This window comes from Montipora capricornis, chromosome 8 (genome assembly GCF_036669925.1).
Source record: "Montipora capricornis isolate CH-2021 chromosome 8, ASM3666992v2, whole genome shotgun sequence".
Taxonomy (NCBI): Eukaryota; Metazoa; Cnidaria; class Anthozoa; order Scleractinia; family Acroporidae; genus Montipora; species Montipora capricornis.
The window spans coordinates 15,660,842-15,684,240 of record NC_090890.1 but is presented as its reverse complement, the minus strand read 5'-3'; the positions used below and the strand labels follow the sequence as shown (position 1 = coordinate 15,684,240).

Below are 23,399 nucleotides of genomic sequence, written 5' to 3'. Positions count from 1 at the left end.
AGACATTGTGGAGTAAAGATTCTTGTCCAAGGAAACAACACAACAACAGTGCTAGGCCTGGAACCAGTGACCCTGAGATCAGGAGTCCAGGACGCTAACCACTAGGCCTGGCCACCATTTACGATAGATAAAGAGTAGCCAACAGTCTTCAAAGATGCTTGCAAAAAATACCAAATGTTCTTGTATGTACCTGACACAATGTGTTCAAGTGGGGATTCCCAGCATAGGTTTCATTCTTCAGACGATGCTTGCATTCCTGTTGCCAATGATTCCACTTCATGGTGAACTCTTGCAAGGTCTGTCCCATGTACAACTGTAGGTTTTACATTACAGGACAGGATCAAATTCAAGTTAACCAAACGCTACTGTCAGAAAATACATTACTTTATTACATTACTTTATAAGGGGCAGCACTTTGGTTTTTACATGTAAGTTCAATCAATTACATAACTATACCTGGTACATAGGCATTTTGCGAAGAAGTTCATCCATGCTTTCAAAATCCTGTTATTAAATAGAGATGAATAATATTTACTTAGTAACCAAGTTCAAGGCCCTTACTGTTACTGTCAACAGTGATTTTACAATAATTACCACCCATGTTCCAGTGTGAAGAAACAAGGAATTGTAAGTAGATGAAAGTATGGCACAAGAAAACAAGGTTGATTAGTATGATATTTCTAACACCTTTTGGAAGACAGTATCTTGTCCCAAAATTGTGACTGAATTTTTTTGTTAATTTCCAGCCCTGCAACCAAGGGTTGCATGCTTAAATCTATTTGCACACGGCACATTCAATTAAGCCTGCCACATCCACTGAACTTCTCCTAAACACTTGCACTAGGAATTACAGGAAAACTGCAAAGAAAATGCAGTACTTAGTTGTTGCTGATGATTTTTTTTTTTTTGAGTTTCTTCCATGCCTGAAGCAAGGAGTTGGAATCTGTTTACAATGCAGCAAAAGTACTCGACCTTGTTGAGTTAACAATTTGATGTTGATTGGCTCTCAAAAAATCTTTATCTGATGTGCAGCTGATCCAAACGAGCAAAGGGAGAGGAATGTTTCAGAAGATGTTTGTGGGGGAGTGCACAACAAAGCCCTAAGGACGTCTGTGTGGGAGGCTACACATAAAGTAGATTAAGGCCTGCAAAACTGACCAATCACATCTTGCACCTACTGCCTGAGGTAATTTTTAATGATTAGTGGAAAACAAAAAAAGGTAGTCAAGTACTTCCTTGAACTCGTAATAAATAATAATTTCTTTTGGAGAACTCAATGAATGGTGAAAGTTGTCCAATTTTATGGGGCTAAAATCTAAACGGTCTTAGAATGAAATTGGGAAATCTATAGGGGGCAGAGATTGAAGGTAAGTCACAAGTCACAAGCCTAAGATCTAGCCTTTAAAGCTATTTTTGTTGGATAATCACACCGCAAACTCCACACAGCTAACCAAAAACACACAGGCACTAGGACCGTGATTGGCTTAAGCTTACCAATTTACAGCTGCTGCATGCCATGATCTGTAATATACTGTTAGTTATATACTAAAGAAATCAGTCCAATTAAAGTACTTGCAGTCTTTAATAAGTTGACAAATGAACTCACATCATACTCTCCAGTCTGTTTGTCAGGATGGTCAGCAAGAAGTTCACGCACATGATTCACACGACCTTGAAGTACCAACGAGTAAATCTATCATGGTAAAATAACAGACCATTTTTTAATTTAGTGTGATTATTTTTTACATTTTTTAAGTGTTCAGAAAAAAAATCATTAAAATGACATGTTTAATAGAATTAACATCATAATATTACTATAATCTTGTGAGTTAATGTACCTATATGCAGGATTAAGAAAATACCACAGGTATCTTTAGTTAGTACAAAGTCAAGAAAGCTAAAGGTGATACTATGATAAAAAAAAATCACTTCTTTTTTTTTTTTCAGATTTTGAAAGTGTGATTGCTCAACACTCGCAAAATTTTAAGGTTTGATTTTCATCCAAAGGCTATTTACATGTACTTGAGTGTAAGTTTTGGTTTTTACGGTCCGCCATTACTCACATTCCAAACTGACCGAATGGGCATCAGAGGTTTGGATCCAAGGAAAAGTGATGTCATTTACTCACTAGCTTAAAATTTCAGCGTGTAAACGCAGCTTATTATATATATGCAAAACATGAGTTTAAAAGTCTGAAAGTGCGAAACTCCATGCTGCATATTAATTCAGCCGCGTACACATGCGTTGCATTCTTACACTATTGAGTCTTTGACGTCATTTTCTCCTTGATCCAGCTCTCTCAAGATTTTAAAGTTAGTAGTGGCGGACCATTAAATAGGAAAACTCCAGTTACGATAAACACTCCCATCAGGTGTCTTTTTGAAATCAAGGCTTAAAACTTCGATCAGTTACTGTTTAGTTAACATAGTTTTGAAAAGGGAAAAAAAAATTTTTTTTGGTCATAGTAGCACTTTAACATACAGCTTTTGAACAACTAAGACCATGTGCAGATCTTCAGAGCCACAAAAAGAAATATAAACCAATCTCCATACGAGAGAACAAGTTTTAAAATTCTGCATATGACTTGCCCACCCTACCAAAAACCTGCCACATGTGAGACAGATCACTTTCTTCCAGGTGCATGTAACAATACAGCGGCAGCAACGGTTTCCGATTTTGCCCACAACAATAGTAATAAACACTCCATTAAATCACACCTTGTCACTTTACAAAATTACAGAAACACGACATTATAACAATACTTGAAATAGGTTGTACAATGTATTTGCAACAAGATTCTGAAATAATTACAATAGTAATAAAATTATCATAATTTATGTTGAAATTTCTGTCTGAAGAATTACATATTAATTTACTTTCCCCTACAAGTGATAAAAATCCTTCATGAGGAAATTTTACTTATTAGTAACTATAGAACAAGTAAAATGAGATCTAAAAAGGAAAAATATATTTTGTATTCTAAGTCACTGATCAAGCTACAGCTGTAGGGAAAAGTCAGAGTAAAATCCCTAAAAATCATCTTTCTCTGCTGCAAAAAGAAAACCTCTTTTTCCAAGTGACACAGTTTTTTTTTAAAATAAACATTAAAACTAGTTGTTGCATTTGCAGGTGAAGTGAGAAGATGTGGAAGTACTGAGTAATATTAATTTTGCACAACTTTAAGCGGTGGCAGTTGTATTTAATACACTGAAACAATTCAATGATTTAAGACAACAATCTTTTTTATTGACTCAAATGCATATTAAAAAATGTCTTATAACTGAATTATGAACTCTTTTGCGAATTTTTTTCCAAGTATTCACATAAAATATTATTTCCTTCTAAGTGTTGCATCTTCTGTGTGTATGTTCAAATAAATGGTTAATGTTCTTTAATTAAGTAGAAATGTTTTGTAATTTAATTGTCCCTGTCAAAATTTTCTTCATAAAACTAAAGATAAACATCACATCACTCATGAAACAAGTCACATTATTCTGGAGCAGGGATTTTTATTGGTAGCAAAGATATATTCTCCACTGTTTAGCAATCTCCCTTTCAAATTTCAGAGAAATCGACCTTCCGCGGATATTTCATGATCGAAATTGGGCTCTAAAGAAGCTCTCAATGTAAATTTTCTGTTATTTCAACTAAAATCCCATTTGTTTCTTCCTCCACTGTGGAAGCCACTTTCGTCTCTCTGGAAGATTGGTAGAGAATGATGTCAAAATCATCCAGACAGACACAGACAGACAGACAGACACATAATCAAGAAATCAAGATTTTTCCTGGAATGTGGCACACAGGGAGACTGTCAAGATTAGTGTTGCTGCTCGCCTACTGGCTCCCAGCAATTATTATACCCAAGATATATGTAATGGCTGCCAGAGGTGTCTTATCTATGCTTTTGGCATGACATTGTAAGTTGCACCCTTCATAAATTAAGTCCCCAAGACTGCAAGGAAGGGTGATTATATAATTAGCCAAGCCATCTAATCTATTCTATTCTATTCTATTCTGTTCTCATCCAGTCTTTTCCATTCTATTCTACATAGACATGTTCATTACTTACCGCAGGCCAATACGAAGGACTGTCGTGAGGAATAGAATGTTGAAGTATATCACCGACATATTTATCAGCATGTCCATTTTGCACCCATTCCAACAGATGATGCAAAACAGCTCCACCTGAGGAAAATGAGAGGGCTGTCATGAGAACCCACCAGCCTGCTATTTATTTTAACAACTACTATGCTGTGGTGTAAACAAGACTTCTTAGTTTGATAATGACAAAACGAATATGACAGTTTAAAAATGAGGCATCCAAAATTCAAATGAACTGTATTCACAGGTCACAGGAAAGAAAACAAAATTATACATATTTTAATAACATGGTCTACCACTTCCCTGCTACGTCAGGTCAGTAGTTCATTTGCCACATATTACTCATCCACACCCCCCCCCCCCCTCCCCCCCTCCAAAAAAAAAAAAAAAAACCCACGAGTATAGAATCTGCCCCACTCTTCCATGGAAGTTCATTTACAAAATCAATGTACTGGGCTTTCGCAGAGAGTGAAACAATTGCCATAAATTATAAAATTGGTTTTGCCATTGAATTCTGTGAGTCTGACCCACATTTAACTGCCCTTTTGGAGCATATATAACATTAGTACAAACATTCATCTTTTATCAGTCTTCATGTTGAATGCAGACAAGCATCTAACACAGTGCTTTCTACATCTTGCTGTCTTAGATTTGGGTTCTGCCTCAGAATATCTATATCACCAATTCCTGATCTGGTTCAGTGCAAAAATGGATTGAATTATCTAGATTGGATCAGAACTTAGATGGATTAATTAACTGATTACTTTGATTGTGTCAACAAATTTGCAAAACTGAAATGCAGACTGTCCACTTTTAGATCTTTCCTTTCTTCTTTGGAAAGGAAAAGTAAACAATAACATTGAAATAAACACTTAAAAAAGGGATAATTAAGAAACCCAGCTGCAAAAGGGGCAAGTAGTTGGCTGTTATTTTTAAAATTGCCTGTTTTTTTAATGCCAGCCAGAATGGAGTGAGATTTTATTGCCTGCCATTCCAGGTTACATCAGCCTAAATTGTATGCAGAAAGAAACGAAATTGTAACTTACTTAATCTGTCCTGATACTCATCAACAACTGTCTGTAGAACTATAATCAGTGCTATGGCTTGAAGCAAATGGGAAGCTTACTTAAGTCACTTTGGATTGCATGAATCACAGCACATTTGAAAATAATGTGTTTTACAGTTTCATCATAGTTTCTCTAATCACTCTACAAGTTTGATTAATGCCAATTTCATCACAGCTTTTCTTCTGATAATTTCTAGAATTTGACCTGAAGGAGGTGTTACTGCACCAAACAATGAAATACAAAGCTCAAAGCTGAGATGTCCATGTCAGAATTGTCTGTGAACAATGTAACTTAAAATCTGTATAAATTCACAGAACTTTCACATCCTGGAATGAAAGCAACGGAAGTGAAAGTCATGCACGATGCAAAATGAGAAAGCAAAACTTTATCATCGAAAGCAGGATCATGACAGCCTCGTTATTTAGGTTGTGAAATCTGGTTAAATGTAATGCCTTCTGGTAAAAAGTGGTGAATTTGAGATTTCGTTGCAGCTTATATACTTTTTTCGTAAATCCAGATTATGTTGCTACTCACTCCACAATTGCAAATAAAAGAATGACTTTTGGTGTGAAAAAATGTGTAAAATATTTAATGTTAGTTACCTTCAATTTACCGGTAGCAATTTTCTTTGTTGCGCACCGGTAGCCTCGACACAGAATGACTAAACAATCACATATTTGAAGGACTTTGATCGCACAGAAAAACATACCCGCCATATTGAATTCTAAGCAATTTAACCCAGGCCACTCGCAAATGTCATGTTCCAAACATGACTGCACACGCCACAAAGCAGATCCTTTAAACCTGACCTGTTCTGACTGCAGGTTAATTTATCAGCAATACGTGTATGTATAGGTAATCACATGATTTTGAGCGCAATTTGGAAAAAATAGGCAACAAAAATTGCACAAGCCCATAGGACAAGTGCAATTATTTGTAGTCTTTGAAAAATTTACAAGTGCTTATTTATTCCAAACTGCACAAGACCATGTGATTAGTTATTAAATACTATACATGAAAAAATTCGAAATGGTCAAACAGAAGAAACGCACGCGTATCACGCAATCAGGGAATGTGCTTGATTTGAAAACAAAAGATTTAATTGGTTCTGACCAAATCCTATTTTTTATTAGCCAATTATAATCCAGAATTTTGATGTGTAATTTGCACTGGTATTACACTTTTTGCACTGTGTTGCACTTGAACTGCACTGCTCTCAGCCAATCAGAATCAGGTAATTTTTTCATCTATATTATTACAACTGTTAATATTACTGTATAATCTTCTGGTTTGGAAAGGGATGATTTCAATTCCAGTTCTCACACCCACTGAACCGAATTTAAAATGCAAAAAATGCAAGAGAATATTAATTACGTCAGAATGAAGGAAAACATATTTACGAACCTCTTCATAAAAAATATTTCAGAAAGGCCAAAGCTACATTGCCTTTGGACATGCATTTCAGTGTAATGGTTGAAAATAGCACAGCAATGCCTGTTCAACCCTGATTCCCCATATAAGAAACAAGAAGAGGAGTAGGAAATAAAAAAAATACAATCAACGACACGTGAATCCAATAATTCACTGGAGAGACAATGGTATGGAAAGACCCTTCATGTATGATGTTTCCCAAATAATTATTTTAGGAATACTTCAAATGCAAACATACATAGCAACCTCAGAACATAACAAAAGGAAAGCACATGCTCTGATAGCTAAATGACCCCTTTACTATTTGTCCATAGGTGAATGGTTTTGATGAAAACACTGAAGATGTGTGGGAAGGGAAAAATTTGATTTTTCCTCAAACTTCAATAATGACTGACCAGTCTACCGCTAAAAATGCTGTAAATTCATTTTTTGGACAAAATATAAAACCCGACAACCAACAACCAGATGAGTCTCTAAAATAGACCCTGAGTCACGTCCGAACGTGGTACGATAGTCACTTTCAATGTAATAGCCATGTGCACCATACAGAATAGCTCTGTTGTCTTCCATCGTTAAAGTTTTAATTCTCATATGTGTCTGCTAAGTGAAATAAACGTCAGCCAATTTTGGTAACAAGATATTTGCTGACAGCTTGAAGGCAGACTTGAACGCCTTAGTCTTTCAAAGTGTTAATTTACCACTGTACCGAATTTCAAGTATGAAAGGAATGTGGGGACAACAACCCCGCATTCCATCAAAATACTTCCATACAGACCCCGCTGCGTCTCGTCATGTGGCGCGCAAAGCCTGAATCACGCATGTTTTTCTGATTTTTGTGACATCTGCAGGACCAAATCTGAAAATCAATGGCTAATTTTCTCATGTTCCCTTCTGCAAATCGTTTATAAAATTGGCGCAGTTCTAACCACGTACAGTTCCTATCAAATACCCTAGTATATTTGTTAAAATATGCCAGTGAGAGCTAATCGATTATATTTAGAAAAATGACAAATTACAGAATATTGGCAAAACTTTGACTTTTTACCACTTCAAAATGTCAGGCAATACCATTTCCATAATGTGGCAAAGAATGAAAAAAATCACCAAAGGAAAACTTGTATAAATATTAAGGAATTTAGGCCTAAAATAGGAATATATCTGCCTGTCATAAGATGTGATGTTGCCATGGTAATGGCCATAATCCAAAAATTTACACCCAAAATATAAGCCTTTATTTATTACATCAGTAACCATATTGATAACTCTCTACAGGGAAAACTATGAGAGACATTAATTAGGTTTCCTTTTGTAACTTGTGCCCTGTAGTAAGGGTATTATTTTTGCAAATACTCTAGGGAGCCATCTTAAAGACAGTAATGTTCAAGTGTTTTTCTTGAATGGGGCCTCTCACAGGTGGTTGACTTCACTTTTTCGCCTCAGTAAACACAACGGACTTCTCTTATAAATTATGTTTCCAGTTATAGGCCATTCCAGAATTGCACAGGGAACTGGGACGAGTTTCAAATTTGAACCAATCGATAAATTGACACCATCACATGAAAGATAACGTTGAGATTGACCATCATTCTGTCCAAGTTTGATGCTTTCAGGTCGAACTGAGACCAAGTTACCAACTTTAAAACATACCGGTAGTTAAAAATCCATACAAATGTCTTTAATCTTGAGGCTGCCTCCCTTAAAACCATATAAACACTTGAATTGGGACAACTGAGAGTTTATATGCAGCCTCAAATTTAGAGATGTTTGTATCGATTTTTAACTATCTTTTAAAGTTCATAACATGGTCTCTGTTCGACCTAAAAGCACCAAACTTGGACAGATAATCAATCTCAATGTAGTCTTTCACGTGATGGTGTCAATTCATTGATTGGCTCAAATTTGAAACTCACGCCAGTTCCCTGGGGCCCATAGTGCTCACTTAGAACATGATCAATTAACAAATTATGGCAAAGTACCTGGCAAAGTCTTGATGAAAAGAATCTCACTGAGGTGCCAAACAGTTTCAATCAATGTCAAAAGATGCCTCTGAGGAAAGAACAAGTAAACAACAATGCTCATCTCTGATGCACTAACACCTAAGTTTCGAAAAGTATAAATTATAAATTTGAACCCATTGACTCCTAGGAGCATGACTTGATGGATTTTCCTCTCTGTCTAATAATGCCAGATGATTTTACTCCTCGAAGGGTTTAGGGGTCAGTGGGTTACCGGTAATTAACTAACTCACAATTTCAAGAACACATTTCGACTTTCACTGCAAGTCCTTTAAAGACAACATTTAAGTTTCAATGAAAGTCCCAAGACACTACAGTAGAATACAAATACAAATACAAATACATACTTAATTGACCGCTCCCCATAGGGGCTTTTCAGGGCCAATGAAACACAACGAAATGACGGAACAGAACAACAACAACTGTTAAGAATCCCAACTGGCCGGAGGCAAACCAGTCAATACATAATAAAAATATGTATTGTATAATTATTATACAACCAATGACTGGTTACAAAGTGTTGCTGGATATAATGATCAGGTTTATGAAAAATAAATGACTGTCTGCTTGGGTCTATAAGAGCCTGTAAAGTAAGTAAGTAAGTAAAGCCTTTATTTAAAGAGGGTAGCACTTAATAGCCAAAGGCTAATAAATTTGTGGCCCTCATAAAATACACAACTATTTACAAACTAACAAATATTGTAAGCTAAAATATATAAACATTTAAAATAATACAAGATTCGATCAAATGATGAAATGATGCAAACGTTGTTCGTTAAAAATCTTGGCAAACATGTTCTTTTTAAAACATGCTACAGAACCCAGTTTCCTAATTTCAATTGGTATACATTGTACTATTCCACAGTCTTGTTGCCGAAACAGCGAAAGAGCGTCCACCCTCTGTTTCTCTTATATATTTAGGACAAACAGCATTTAATGCTTGAGTATCTAGTGTTGTGGGAATGCCGCTCATTATTCAAAATTAAGTGTTCATTTACTTATAGATAATTCGGCATACGCCCATTAATTCGCTTATACATTATTAAGCATTATTTTATCTATCTTATGCTGCTCATAAAACGAAATCCAACCTAGCTTGTTAACAAAGCAACTGATGGTGTCATGCGATCGGCATAAGAAATAACGCGTGCCGTACGTTTTTGCAATCTTAAGACCCTATAAACCGACTCTTTATCACAATTTGCCCAAACAACATTAGTGTACGACATTACACGGAGAATCATGCTATTATGAAACTGAAGTCGCTGTTTAAGAGGTAGACAGGCTCGAATCTTACGCAGTATTGCGATTCTAGGGGCCAACTTTTTACAAACTTTCTCAATATGTTCATTAAATGTCAATTTGCTGTCAATTTCTACGCCAAATAAGGTAGCACAGTCCACATTACTGAGCTGTTTTCCGTTTGCAATAACATCTATGTCACTTCCATTAATGTTAGCTACACATCTTTTCCCAGTGATCGTGAGTACTCTAGTCTTGTCTTCATTTAATGGGAGCTTATTTGTTGAAGCCCATAATTGAATTTCAGAGACAGACTTATTTAATCATTATGATGAACTTAAGGTGGCTAAGTTTTTTACATCCGCAAAAGCGGTGACAGTCGTATCGTCTGCGTAAAGGTCCAACTGAGCACTTGTATACAAGGGCAGATCATTGATAAACAAGATGAAGAATAAAGGACCTAAAATACTGCCCTGAGGGACTCCATGCAACATCAAAGCTTCGCTTGACTCACTCCCATTTACACGGACCACTTGCTTCCTATCCAACAGATAAGAGTGACACCAGGCAAGCTCCCGGTTAACTATACCATACTGTTCCAACTTGCGCAACAATAGCTTATGGTCCACCATGTCGAAAGCCTTTCGATAAGATAACTGATTCCATATTCAAAAACGAAAATGCCATTTTTCTTCAATAAGTTTAAAATAAAGCAGTCATGCTTATCACTTAGTCCAAGTAACAGAGTGGGCATAATGGTAGATTTCAATTCAGTTTATCTTAAGAGGTTTTCTGAAAAAGGGTAAAAAATTAATTTGATATCAATATTTATAAAATTAAGATAAAAGTCATCCTGGATTAACAGCGATGAGTCAGCCCCTTTGTGGATGACTAATGTAGACTTAACATCAATACTGACAAGACAAAGATCATAAGGATCAACGGCAAATCGAATGAGCATATTACCATCAATAATCTCAGCGTAGAAGAGGTAACATCCTTCACATACTTAGTCAGTGTTATAAACATAACATGGGAACAGATGAAGACGAATTGGCAAGGATAGGGAATTAAGTATGTAGCACATTTAATATCTTAGCAAACATCTGGAGATCAATGGAAATAACAACTGCCACCAAAATTAGAATTTTCAATTCAAATGTAAAGTCTGTCTTGCTCTATGTGCTATGGGTCTGAAAAATGGAGAATGACTGAGAAGACCATGTCAAAATTACAGACTTTTATAAATAGATGCCTACGCAGAATCCTTGGTATTTATTGGCCTGTCATTATCAGCAATTTTAATCTATGGGAAGCCACAGGTCAAGCACCTGTGAGGCAACAGATGATGAGTAGAAAATGGGCCTGGATTGGCTATACACTTAGGAGATCGAAGGACTGCATTGCTCGACAAGCCCTTGGTTGGAACCCACAGGGAAGTAGATGGAGAGGGAGACCGTGTAACACCTGGAGGAGAGACACAGACCACACCATCCAGTCGAGAGGAGTCTCTCTTGGCACCAGCTCGAACACCTCTCCAGGGAAAGGCTTCAGATCAGATCAGAACGTAGACCTGGGTCTGCTTTCACAAGGTTGCCGGTAGTTCTTCACCTTGCAAAGCTCAAAAAGGCAATTACGTGCTGTGGCAATCAACAAAATTAATACTACTAGATAATTAAACAGCTATTTCAGCACTTGCTGCAGTGCTGCAGATATTATTGACTGCTTTTCTTACCTGTGAAACAGATGACTGTAAACTGCCAGGGGAGGGCTGTCTGGCATCACCTAGGTGTAATATTATTTAAGTAAAATTAAAGATCACAGAACAGTACAAGAATCCTCAAGAATCCTTGCCTAAAGCCCGAACAAAAATTAATAATGCACCCCAGAGATACATGTAGCTCTAAAACCTGTCAACAGCCTTCTACTGTGACCACTGTGTACTTTCTTAAGTTTACAGTAAGCAAGATTGCAGAAAGAACCTTTTACACTTTTTCCCTGCTTTTTACAAATGGTGCATGGACTTTTTTGACATGTTAGGTACCAGTCAGAAGCAAATGACCTTGAAGCGTGTAACTTGCAACTCTTTTCCTTGGAACAAAGCGAGGCATTTCAGGACACCAATTTTATTCCCAAACATGGACAAAAATAAGATCAAAGCTGAACCTGTGGGAAAATGCACGACGTACATTACATAAAAAAAGAAACAGCTCTGAACCAGAGTGAAACGCTTCAAGGCAATGAGGTTCTGGTACTGTGTATCAGTCATCACTTTAATAGGGACATAATTATTAGAGTTTTTCAGTGAGTGCATGATTACCCCATAGACTCCCAGGGGTTCCCCATTGACGAGTAAAATCGTCTGGCGTTAGACAGAGTAAAATACTTCAAGGCCATGAGGTTCTGGTACTGTGTATCAGTCATCGCTTTAATAGGGACATATTAGAGTTTTTCAGTGAGTGCATGATTAACGCATAGACTCCCAGGGGTTCCCCATTGACAAGTAAAATCGTCTGGCGTTAGACAGATTAAAATACCAAGTCTGGCCGGTTTCGGCCGGTTTGGACGTCAAAGGGTTAATTAAGGAAAGGAAGTGAAGCTGACCAGGCATTAAAATGGTCAAATGGACAGAGAGAGAAAGATTTCATGAGTCTTCCTAACTTACGGTGGTTAATTTATCGTTATCAACTTGTCTGATAAAACCAAATTTTCATGGTCAATAAAATGCAGAACCAGCCTCACACTTTTTCACAAACAATGGTAGAAGTTTAAAAACCCATGCACTGTACCCAGAGTATGAAGGGGACAAACTTTGTGTAGTGATCTCCAACACATGGATGTAACCTCTTTTAACCAAAAACGTATGTTTAATTTAACCCTTTGACACCCAAACTGGCCTAAACCGGCCAGACTGTTTTACTTTGTCTAACGCCAGACGATTTTACTCGCCAGTGGGGAACCCCCAGCAGGGGTTTCAATAACTTCAAAAATAGCCGTCCATGATAGCCCATTGAAGGCGGCAGTTTGACAAGTTTATGATAGCATTTTTAGTGAAAATGAAGGCAAACTAGCCGCTGGTGTGAGGCAAAGCAGGCGGCGGTATACCGCCGGTAACCGGCTTTTATTAAAACCCCTGCCCAGGAGTCAATGGGTTAACCCATTCACCTTCACAGATTTTACTGTCTAACGCCAGACAATTTTACTCCTCAACTCAGGGAAACCTAGGGTGCCTGAAGAATCAGTGGGTTAAAATACAATGTAGTTTCTGTTGCAATAAATGCTTGCAGCCAGAGGTTTCAATACATTTATTACTAAGTACAGAAAGCTGACAATCGGCTACTTCACTCAGAGGAGACAGTTACTTTTTTTCCCTAAAAAAGACAGATTCTCTCAAACCTAAGATTAAAATTCATTTAGACAATAATGACAATCCATTACTCTGGCCAAAGAAGCTCCTCACTTTGTATTTCATTGAAATCCCTGGCATCATTAACACAGCTCCACATAAAAATGTAAAAAGGGTTATAAAGATCACTTTAAATATCCTTCTTCTGTGAAAAATAAATGGGGTGTAAAACTGCATACCATCTTTTTCCTCAAGATCAAGAATACAAGCTCTAATGACACTTCTATATCTCCTGCTAATTTTAATGAGACTGAGAAAAGAAATAATATAGTACATTACCAAACAGTGATTATAATCATCATTCTATTAACCAACAGTTACACGAGAACTCTTTAGGTTAGACTTTTCATTAATTCTCATGTTAAGATGCATGCCAAATTTAACAAGACACCGTCAAAGACCGTCCATCTCACATGTATGGTGGGCTTCAAGTGCAACATCATCACAAGTAACTCAATTCAAAAAAAATTCCATCACAGCAAATTACAAATAGTAATTTGTAATTATTGTCTACATCAATAATTATTACAAATTGATCACAACAAATTCAAAAATAATTGCTCACAGCAAATGAAATTACAAAATGTTCACAGCGAATATGCTCAACAAAACGTCCACAGCAAATACAAATAGCTCATGCAACAAATTTAAATTGCTCGCATCAAATTCAAATTGCTCGCAGCAAATTCAAATTGCTGTTTGGTCAACAGTTGGACAGATGTCTCTGACAAATCAAGTAAAAATGACAGACAGCCACGTGGTACTGGACTGCAAGTCAATGTTGCACTTGTGGACCACTGTACCAGCGTTACCTATTCCTTAAGTAAAAAAAAGCAACAGTCAAGATACTTCCCGAATAAAGAGTAGCGAGATAAAAACATGACGTTTCGGCAATGACATGTCACCATTATCAAATGCAAACTTAACGTAAAGGATAGAGAGTGGGAAAATGCATTAGAATAAATGAGGCAGGGATAAACAAAAGAATGAACAAAATTTAAATAAACAGTTTTGCTAGAATTGAGTCCTTCTTAAAAGCATCTCAATAATATGGCACTCAAACTTTCCGCAGCATTTCAGGTGGTAAATTGCTCTTAAAGATTGGTTTGGTTGTCCCTTATTTATGAGATACTTTTAATAAGGAAAAAGATACCAACCCTGAACACTCAAAATGACTCCATTCCAGTGAAATGGTTTATTTAAATTTTGTTCATTCTTTTGTTTATTCCCACCTCATTTATTCTAATGTATTTTCCCACTTTCTATCCTTTATATAACATTACCTAGCTTACAATAATTTGCATTTGATAATGGGAATGCCATGTTTTCATCTGCTACTCTTTATTCTGAAATGTTTTTCAAAACCTTTCGTTATTACAAGATACTTCCCCAACCCTAATATACTTGTAAACCCTATTGCTGACATACTGGGCACTTTGTAATGTTTATTGCAATTGGCACGCGGCCCATTACTTACAACCTAGGACATTTCTGAACTGTTATGTAACATATACGTAAGCATTAGCTCGTATACCTTCTATCTACATAATAATCTCTTCCTTCCACCCTTCCATCTTTCCAAGTTGAACTACATGTACATGTACATGAAGCACCTCACACAAAACAAATGCAAGTCTAGAAACAGAATCTATAGACATTATGTGATAAAAGCAGATGATACATGATCTGCTAAACCTCCTCACAGAATACTACTCTTTAGCCACAGTTTCTTGGATCAAGAATTTTAGAGTTTTCAATTTTGGAATCCCAAACTTGTATTTATGTATCACATGCATGGTTACATGTACTGTACTTGGATATGAACATTTTGGCCAGCGTATCCATATAATTATTAGGTAATTAATATGGGTGACAAATTTCTCGTTAATTTTGGCACATTTTTCACATGATATGAAAAAACACAATGTTGCCATGACAACTTGCATACAGTGCCAAAATGGCATCCAGGTTTGAAAATTAAGGAGTACTGGTAATTTGTAAACCATGATATTAATAGCTAATCAAATGGTGACAAGTGAAATTAAGGAATAATTTCATGCTTGTTTTGTCCAAAATCAAGTGACTTTTGGACAAAATGAGCATAATTTCCCTTGTCAGCATTTGATTACCCATAGTAATTTTATTTTACTAGTCTAAACATTGGCTCAAGATTATCACTTATTGTACCAAGGACATTGTTAAATCATGGTTCACTATGTCAAGGTTCACTGTTGATGGTGTTTACACCAACACCTCATTAATTTATTTAATCACAAGGCAAGTGCTAAATATATAATATTATATGAAAATGTGCAATCTCTTCAATTGCGGTCAATGAAACCACTGTGCAAAGATCTTGTTAGCTTTGTACCTCTTGCAGTAGTTAAAACAAATTAAAATATTTATTTAATATAATGTCTAACTGCCAAAACTGCCATGTAACAAAAATAATTTAAAAATCTTGAAATTCACAAAATAATTCATTACATTTTCATTGACAACAGTAAATCAAAATTTTATCCCCTTACTTTGTCTTTCGTCCCATTCCACCAGCATCGGGCAGGTCTTGTAGATCCACAAATATAGCTACAAAACAAAAAATCATAGAAACCACTTTGCAGTTGATCTTGAAAATTAACTGAAGTTCTGCATGGGGAGGCACAATTCCATTTTACAGTAACTGTAATGAGTACTTGTGTTCAGTAGCCTTTAATGGAAACATTTGATGCTGATAATCAGAGAAAATGTACAGTATTAAGTACTCTGTGCATAGCAGCGCATGTTCAATCAATGCCCTCAATGTCCTGCCTGGGTTTTGAGTCATAGAGGAGCTTGACAACACGCTGACAGTGGAAGAGCTCAGCATAGCCATCAACGATCTCACCCGTGGCAAGGCAGCGTGGAAGGACAGTATCCTGCCGGAAGTTTTGAAGCATAGGAAGCAAACCATTCTGCAACCACTTCACATCCCCCAAGACATGAGAGATGCCAACATAGTCACCCTGTACAAGAACAAGGGTGACCGCAGTGATTGCAACAACTATCGCTGCATCTCTCTTCTGAGCATTGTTAGCATTTTAGTCTTCACTCAGGTCACCTTGACCCGCCTGCAGAGCCTTGCTTCGCAAGTCTACCCAGAGTCACAGTGTGGCTTCAGAGCTGGGAGGTCCACAGTGGACATGATCTTCTCCCTCTGTCAGCTGCAAAAGAAGTGTCGAGAGCAGCAGCAGCCATTGTTCCTCGCCTTCGTGGACCTCACCAAAGCTTTTGACTTGGTGAGAAGAAGCGGGCTCTTCAAGATCCTCCAGAAGATTGCCTGCCCTCCAAAGCTCCTGGCGATCATCACCTCCTTTCACCTGGACATGCAGAGTACGGTCTGCTTTGATGGAGCCACCTCCAATGCCTTCCCAGTCAGTAGTGGAGTAAAGCAGGGCTGTGTCCTTGCTGCAACCCTGTTTGAGATTTTCTTCTCGATGCTGCTCCAGTATGCCTTGTAGTCTGTACAGAAGGTGTCTATGTCCGGATGAGGTCAGACGGCAAACTCTCTAACATCGCCAGACTCTGCGCCAAAACCAAAGCTTACGTGGTGCTCATACGGGAGCTGCTGTTTGCAGACGACGCTGCTTTAACATCCCACAGCGAGGAGGACCTCCAACATCTGGTAGACAAGCTGTCCCATGCCTGCAAGGAGTTTGGGCTAACGATCAGCCTCAGGAAGACCAACATCCTGGCGCAAGGTGCTGAGTCTCCCCCAGTCTTCATCATCGACAAGACAGAGCTGGAGGTTGTGGACACCTTCACCTACTTGGGCTCTACCGTGTCAAGCTCAACTTCGCTCGATGCTGAGATCAGCTGCAGGATCGCCAAAGCAGCTGCTGTCATGGCCAAACTCAACAAGCAAGTGTGGGGCAATGGCCTGTTGAGCAAAAGGACCAAGATGTGCGTCTACCAAGCTTGTGTCCTGTTGACTCTCCTTTATGGCAGCGAGTCGTGGACGACCTATGCCAGACAAGAGCAGCGACTCAACGGATTCCACCTCCACTGCCACAGAGTCACCAACACCGAGGTCCTGGAGCGCGCTGGCTCACTGAGCATGCTATCACTGCTCATTTAGCAACGCTTTCATTGGCTCCGCCATGCACATCGCATGGAGCCTGACCGCCTGCAAAGAGGAATCCTTTATGGAGAACTGCGGGAGGGTGTCCGTCGCGGGTCGACCACTGTTGCGCTACAAGGACATCATCAAGTGAGACTTGCGATCTGCACTAATCAACACCTGTGCATGGGAGGACATCGCCAAACACCGAGATACATGGCAGCAAAGTGTCAAAGCACAGGTTGCAAAGGTCCTCCTTAAATCCATGAGCCAAAACGACCCTTGTTTTAGCGTGCTTGTTTTGGCTCATGGATTTAAGAATGAGGTACAGTATATTCATTTGTAGCCATGTAGCTTGGTTGCCACGTACCCCAGTAGCCACATAGCTTTGTAGCCAGGGCGCCGAATAGCTACATAGCTATGGAGCCACGTAGCCATAATTTTAAGAGGTACAGCTTCAAGTGGCAGGGTATTCAACAGTTACTCCTTCATTCAGTTGAAGAAGCAAAGAGCTAGACTATTCGCTGGAACCATTAAAAGACTGCTAACTTACTTCTTGAAGTCTGTTTTACTCATAGCATCTATGTACGCAGTGCATGGCTTACCTGTAATGCACCATTTCTATTTTTCGTGCGGGAATTCTGCAAGGGCGCAGCCTGGTGAGAACTGATTCATACATACTGTACCTACACGCATACTTTACTAATAATTATATTGGAGAATTCAGAGCTTGTTAGGCTCCTAACTTTGTTAGCTAATATGCCAAATTTAAAATATTTGTCCAATTTAAAAAGGTTCAAAAATGAATAATAATCAAAGGTACCTTTTTGCATTTGAATAAACAGACTATGACTGACATTGCTACTTAACGGAAAAGTCACAACTAGAGAACAGTTATATGTGTCAAAGGTCATCTTCCTGAAAATGTGGTGGATCAAACAACACAGACTGACACACAAAAATAAAGGAGCAGACATGCCAGTGGGGATGTAGTAGGACTGTTTGATTGCATCAAAAAGGAGACTTAAATATCCTGAATATTTTCTAAAGTGCTAAAAATACGACTACTTCCTAGTTTAAGATACTGGTAACTTCCCTGTTTACAGAACTTCAGCATAACCATGGATGGGTCACTTGAACAATAACTACTGCGACAGCCACATGTAGATTGTACATTACCATGAGTTTCATTAATCAGCTTGCGAGTTATTGTACTCTGCAAATCAGCACCCCAACAGACTTCATGAAGAACAGGATATCGATAATGAGTTGAACCCTGTGCACTTTCTAGAAAACAATGACAAAAATGTCCCTAATTATTGATAATGATAGATTACGTGTAAAAATAGCATCATTTAAAGTTCCCCTGTGACCATAAAAATCAATTATAAATCTTCTTTTTCTTCAGATTTCAAATCTACATGTATGTTAACTAAATACTAAGCAACCAAAGTTTCAAGCCTTGATTTAACTTGAAAGACACCTGTTTATTTCAACTCAAATTTTTCTATTTAATGGTTTGCCAGCCGTTACTAGCTTTAAGATCTTGAGAGAGTTGGATCAAGGAGAAAAATAATGTCAAAGGCTCACTAGTATTAATGCAATGTGTGTGTATGCTGCAGAATTAATAAACAGCACGGGAGTTTTGGGCTTCAAGACTTTTAAACTCGCGTTTTGCACATAATTTATCATAAGCTGTATTCACATGCTGAAATTTTAAGCTAGTGAGCCTTTGACGTCACTTTTCCCTCGATTCAATCCTCTATGGTCCAATCGGTACCATTACCTGAGTACCGTAAACACCAGCGTATAAGCCGCACCCCGAGTTTAGCAACTTAGATTTTGGAAAAAAAATTTGAAAGAAATTAAAATAAATCAAAAGTGGAGTCTTGACAAAGATGTCTTAATTAATGTAAATGCACTGTTTCTTCAAGTTTCTTGCACGTGTCAACCCGTGTATTAACTCACTAACATTTAAAACAGAGAATACTCAAACTGGTGAAAAGATCTTTTAACGAAGAAGGTTTAATTATTGTGTAAGCTCAAACAAAAACGGCTCTTTTAGGAGCCACCAAACTCGCAAAAGCAATGATCAATGCGTAATGTGGTATAGTTTTATGAAGTTCTTATTAATTTGCTGCACAGGTCTATACAGACTTAAGAATTTTCGCCAAACTTGTTAGTTTATGCAAATTTACGGCATGGTGTCTAGATGTTCTCGCAGATAAGCTGCATCCCTGATTTGATCCGAAAATTTTGAGCAAAAAGGTGCGGCTTATACGCCGGTGTTTACGGTAACGGTGGACCATGAAATCCAAAAATTACACTCAGAGTAAATGGCCTTCGGATAAAAAACAAAGCTCAAAATTTTGCCAGTCAGGTGTTAAGCAAACACGCTTTCAAAATCTGAACTGAGGAAAAAAGGAAATGATTTTTATTTTATCACAGGGGAACTTTAAGTCAAATGAAAATGTGTTTCAAATACACTTTGGAATTTTGTTTTCCAACAAATTATTCCATGAACACTCTGAAAATTAAAAATTTAATACATTATTAGTCTTGGTTTTCACGTCAGGCAAGTATCATGCAAAGAAAAAATGAAATTGCTTACCATTCAATAAATTAAATAGAAGCTTTAGCAAGGGCTGCGTGATATTCCAAATTTTTAATTTTAGGTTTTTTCTGACGTGACGTGAAAACCCAGAATTATTCCACTTATATTAGGCCCCTTTTTTATACATTCGGTTACTCTATTGAAGCCAGCCACCAACTTCAAATTTTATTGAAACCTTAGAGTCAGTTTCTCAAGGATTCATTTATTGAATGTACAAAGGAAGAGGAGAACTTCTTTTAAAAACGAATGTACAAAAGAATTCCTGATAATTCAATATAAAGGTTTTCAAAGTAATTTGAAGTAAAAACTAGTGGTAAAAGCGCTCAAAGTCTCGTCCAAACTTCAGTCATTATCAAGCTAAAAGTGAAGATAAAAAGTTTAGCATAAGTATAAATATAAAACAAAGAAGCCCATGTTTGTTAGCCACAAGATCAAACAACATCTGAAACCATGCAAAGTCAAGCCATCTATTGTCAACCAATAATCCCTTGTTTATCAATTTAAATGTGACATGTGTGATACAGGTTATGTACATACAGTGGAATTTGCATAAATGCGTACACAAGCACAAGAATGCATCTTCTTCTATTGGAAAACATTCCCGTGTAAAACATTCTTATGTGCCCAATGATCTTACCAAGAATTTTACCATCTCAAAAAAGTGCAAGAACAATTTCGACTGTCTCATTTATGAAATGTTTTCTATTAATGAACTGAGACAAAGTCTCAATGTACAGTCAGACTGTACTGTTTTAAAATCACTTTCAATTATGCTATGTCATTCTTGCATGTTTTGTAACACCCCTTTTTACGTTTTCATACTTTACATACTTTTACTTTTATACTTATGCTAAAATTTTTAACTTCACTTTTAACTTGATAATGACTGAAGTTCGGTCGAAACGCCACATGCTTTTAATGTTAGTTTTCACCTTAAATTCAAAATAACAACAGAAATGAGATACACACTGTACTTAAGCATCATATTACTTACAATAATTTTTGAGAACTTAAGTAACCCTTCTAGCCTTAAACGTAATGGCAAGAAAACTGAAGACTTATGGATCAGGTCAATGGTGGATAAAAAAGAGAAACTCTCCCCCAAAAAGAATTAAGATAGAGTTAAATTCCTTGGTGCTTGGATCTTTACTGACCCAACTGCCACTCTAAAATTGAATTACTGTATGTATACAGAAGAAGTGAACAAAATAAGAAATATTGTAAGCTGTTGAAAATACCGATGATTAACTTTCATTGGCAAAATTCATGTTATCAAAAGCCTACCCTTACCTCAAATCTCTTACATTTTAACACCACTACTGACAAACCAGAAGTTTATCAATGAGATAAATGACACTTTTTATAGTTTTCTTTGTAACAACAAAGGTGACAAGATTAAACGAACCATGTTGATAAGTACACACGTATGCATGAGGATAGCCGTCTAAGAATGGTTGACTTATCCTCTTTTAACAAATCGCTGAAGACTACTTGGATTCGAAAGTATATTAGACACTTTGAATGCATGTAAATGTAAAGAGGTCATGGAGCTTGAACTCAGAAAACATGGCGGCAATCTTATCTTTAAGGGCTATTTAAACAAGAGTGATTTCCTCAAGACTTTTTCAGTAAAGAACAATATCATGCGAGAACTGCTAGAAATTTGTTCAGAGGTCTACTTCGAAGGTGTTATAAAAACAAGACAGCACTTTCTTGAACAACCTCTGTGGCATAACTTGTTGATTAAGACTGATAACAAGCCTATTTTTTAGAAAAAACTCTTTCTTCAAGGAATTTTAAAAGTCAAAGATTTAACAAAAGAACTTTGCAACTTTCTTTGTCTCTAAGAGTTTATTGTATTATACCAGAAACTCAAAAGGGTTGAACAACCCTTATGAGTTTCTGATTATACAAAATGCAAATCAAACCCTTGAAGTTCATGGACTTATATCTGCCCTTAAACATCAATATAACAAAAATTTTCTAAAAGACTCTAAAATGGAACACCATCATTTCCCAGGAAGGCTATACCACTCATTAGAAAGGAGCTTACAACTTGGCATTCAGGGGCAGTAAAAGTATGACTATTACTAACTTTCAATACCAATTTCTGCACAGAATTCTTCCCACTAACTTATTTCTAACAAAAATTGGTATCAAACAGGACCCACAATGTTCCTTTTGCAGCACCGCTCCTAAAAATCTTAATCACCTTTTCTGGTATTGTCCAAAAGTTAATATGTTTTGGAAGATTCAGGCCGATAAACTCCTTGATCATGAACTTACCCTCAAGACCATTTGAAAAATATCACAGTTTTCTTGGCCTAAAGCCGGACACAGCAAAGTTTGCTAGTCAACTGAATTTCTGTTTTTTACTTGCTGGCATTACATCCAGAAACTAAGTCCCTCGGCTGAACATGTTTTTGGTAGTTCTCAAGTCCCAATCTAACACTGAATCCTTTAAACAAGCCCCTACTTCGCAGAAGTGGGACCCTTTAGTGCCGCTCTTCAACAACGATTTTTAGTGAGCAAATTAATATGCTTTCCCAAGTTACTCCCTTGCTTTTTTAAGACGCTATCATTTGTAACACAAATTAGTTTTCTTTTACAGACTTAACTTATTTGAGTGTAATGTGAAGTGTTAGGTTTCTACCCAATATTCATGAGCCATGTGAGCATTAGCCCTACTAATGGAAATGGGCCCACACAAGGACAGAGAAAAACTCCGACCAGGGTGAGAATTGAACCCACAACCCTCAGGTTAGATTGACACCGCCGCCCCACCGACCGAGCTACAAGGCCAGACAGTAGCAAGCTGTGGGAACTGAAGATCTTAAAGTCATGGCAATGAACATGTACAAGGAAGGATTACGTTTTTGCAAACGTTGGCTGTGAAGCACTTATACTTGAACAGACTTAACTGATTTGAGTGTAATGTGAAGTGCTAGGTTTCTACTCCACATGAACCATGTGAGGGTTAGCCCTACTAATGGGAATGGGCCCACACAAGGACAGGGCTAACGCTCACATGTCTCATATGGGGTAGAAACCTAGCACTTTTAGCTTCACATTACACTCAAATCATTTAAGTCTGTTCAAATATAAGTGCTTCACGGCTAACAATTGCAAAAACATAATCCTTCCTTGTAGTTTTCTTTTAGTTCCTTGTTTGGCACTGCTTGCTATTGATTCTTTGTTTTCCCCATTTATTAAAACTGTATACCATTAAAGCCTCTCATCTGTCAGTTATTACTTTATAAATTTGTTTTCCCGCAATACAACATGTCGTCTGTTAAGACTACTGTTAATACATATATATATATATATATTTTTTCATATTTTGTGTAACTGCAAAGTTCTAGTGTTTTTAAATGTATTGTAAAAAATTATGTCATGTTGTATGGTTTGTTGTGGTGCTGAATAATTG

General features: G+C 37.2%; 1 protein-coding gene across 1 annotated transcript in view; it reads right to left on the bottom strand.

The window, feature by feature from the left end:
• The window catches only part of LOC138059530 (nuclear pore complex protein Nup85-like), a 55,776-nt gene that overhangs the window by 31,536 nt on the left and 841 nt on the right, over positions 1-23,399 (bottom strand). The window contains exons 3-11 of the mRNA XM_068905175.1: positions 18,538-18,645; positions 15,791-15,848; positions 13,442-13,512; positions 11,592-11,641; positions 8,576-8,645; positions 4,070-4,185; positions 1,607-1,693; positions 457-504; positions 191-313 (exon numbers count right to left, since the gene is read on the bottom strand). Coding sequence (XP_068761276.1) covers positions 191-313; positions 457-504; positions 1,607-1,693; positions 4,070-4,185; positions 8,576-8,645; positions 11,592-11,641; positions 13,442-13,512; positions 15,791-15,848; positions 18,538-18,645 — 731 coding nt within the window. The remainder of the gene's footprint in view (positions 1-190; positions 314-456; positions 505-1,606; positions 1,694-4,069; positions 4,186-8,575; positions 8,646-11,591; positions 11,642-13,441; positions 13,513-15,790; positions 15,849-18,537; positions 18,646-23,399) is intronic.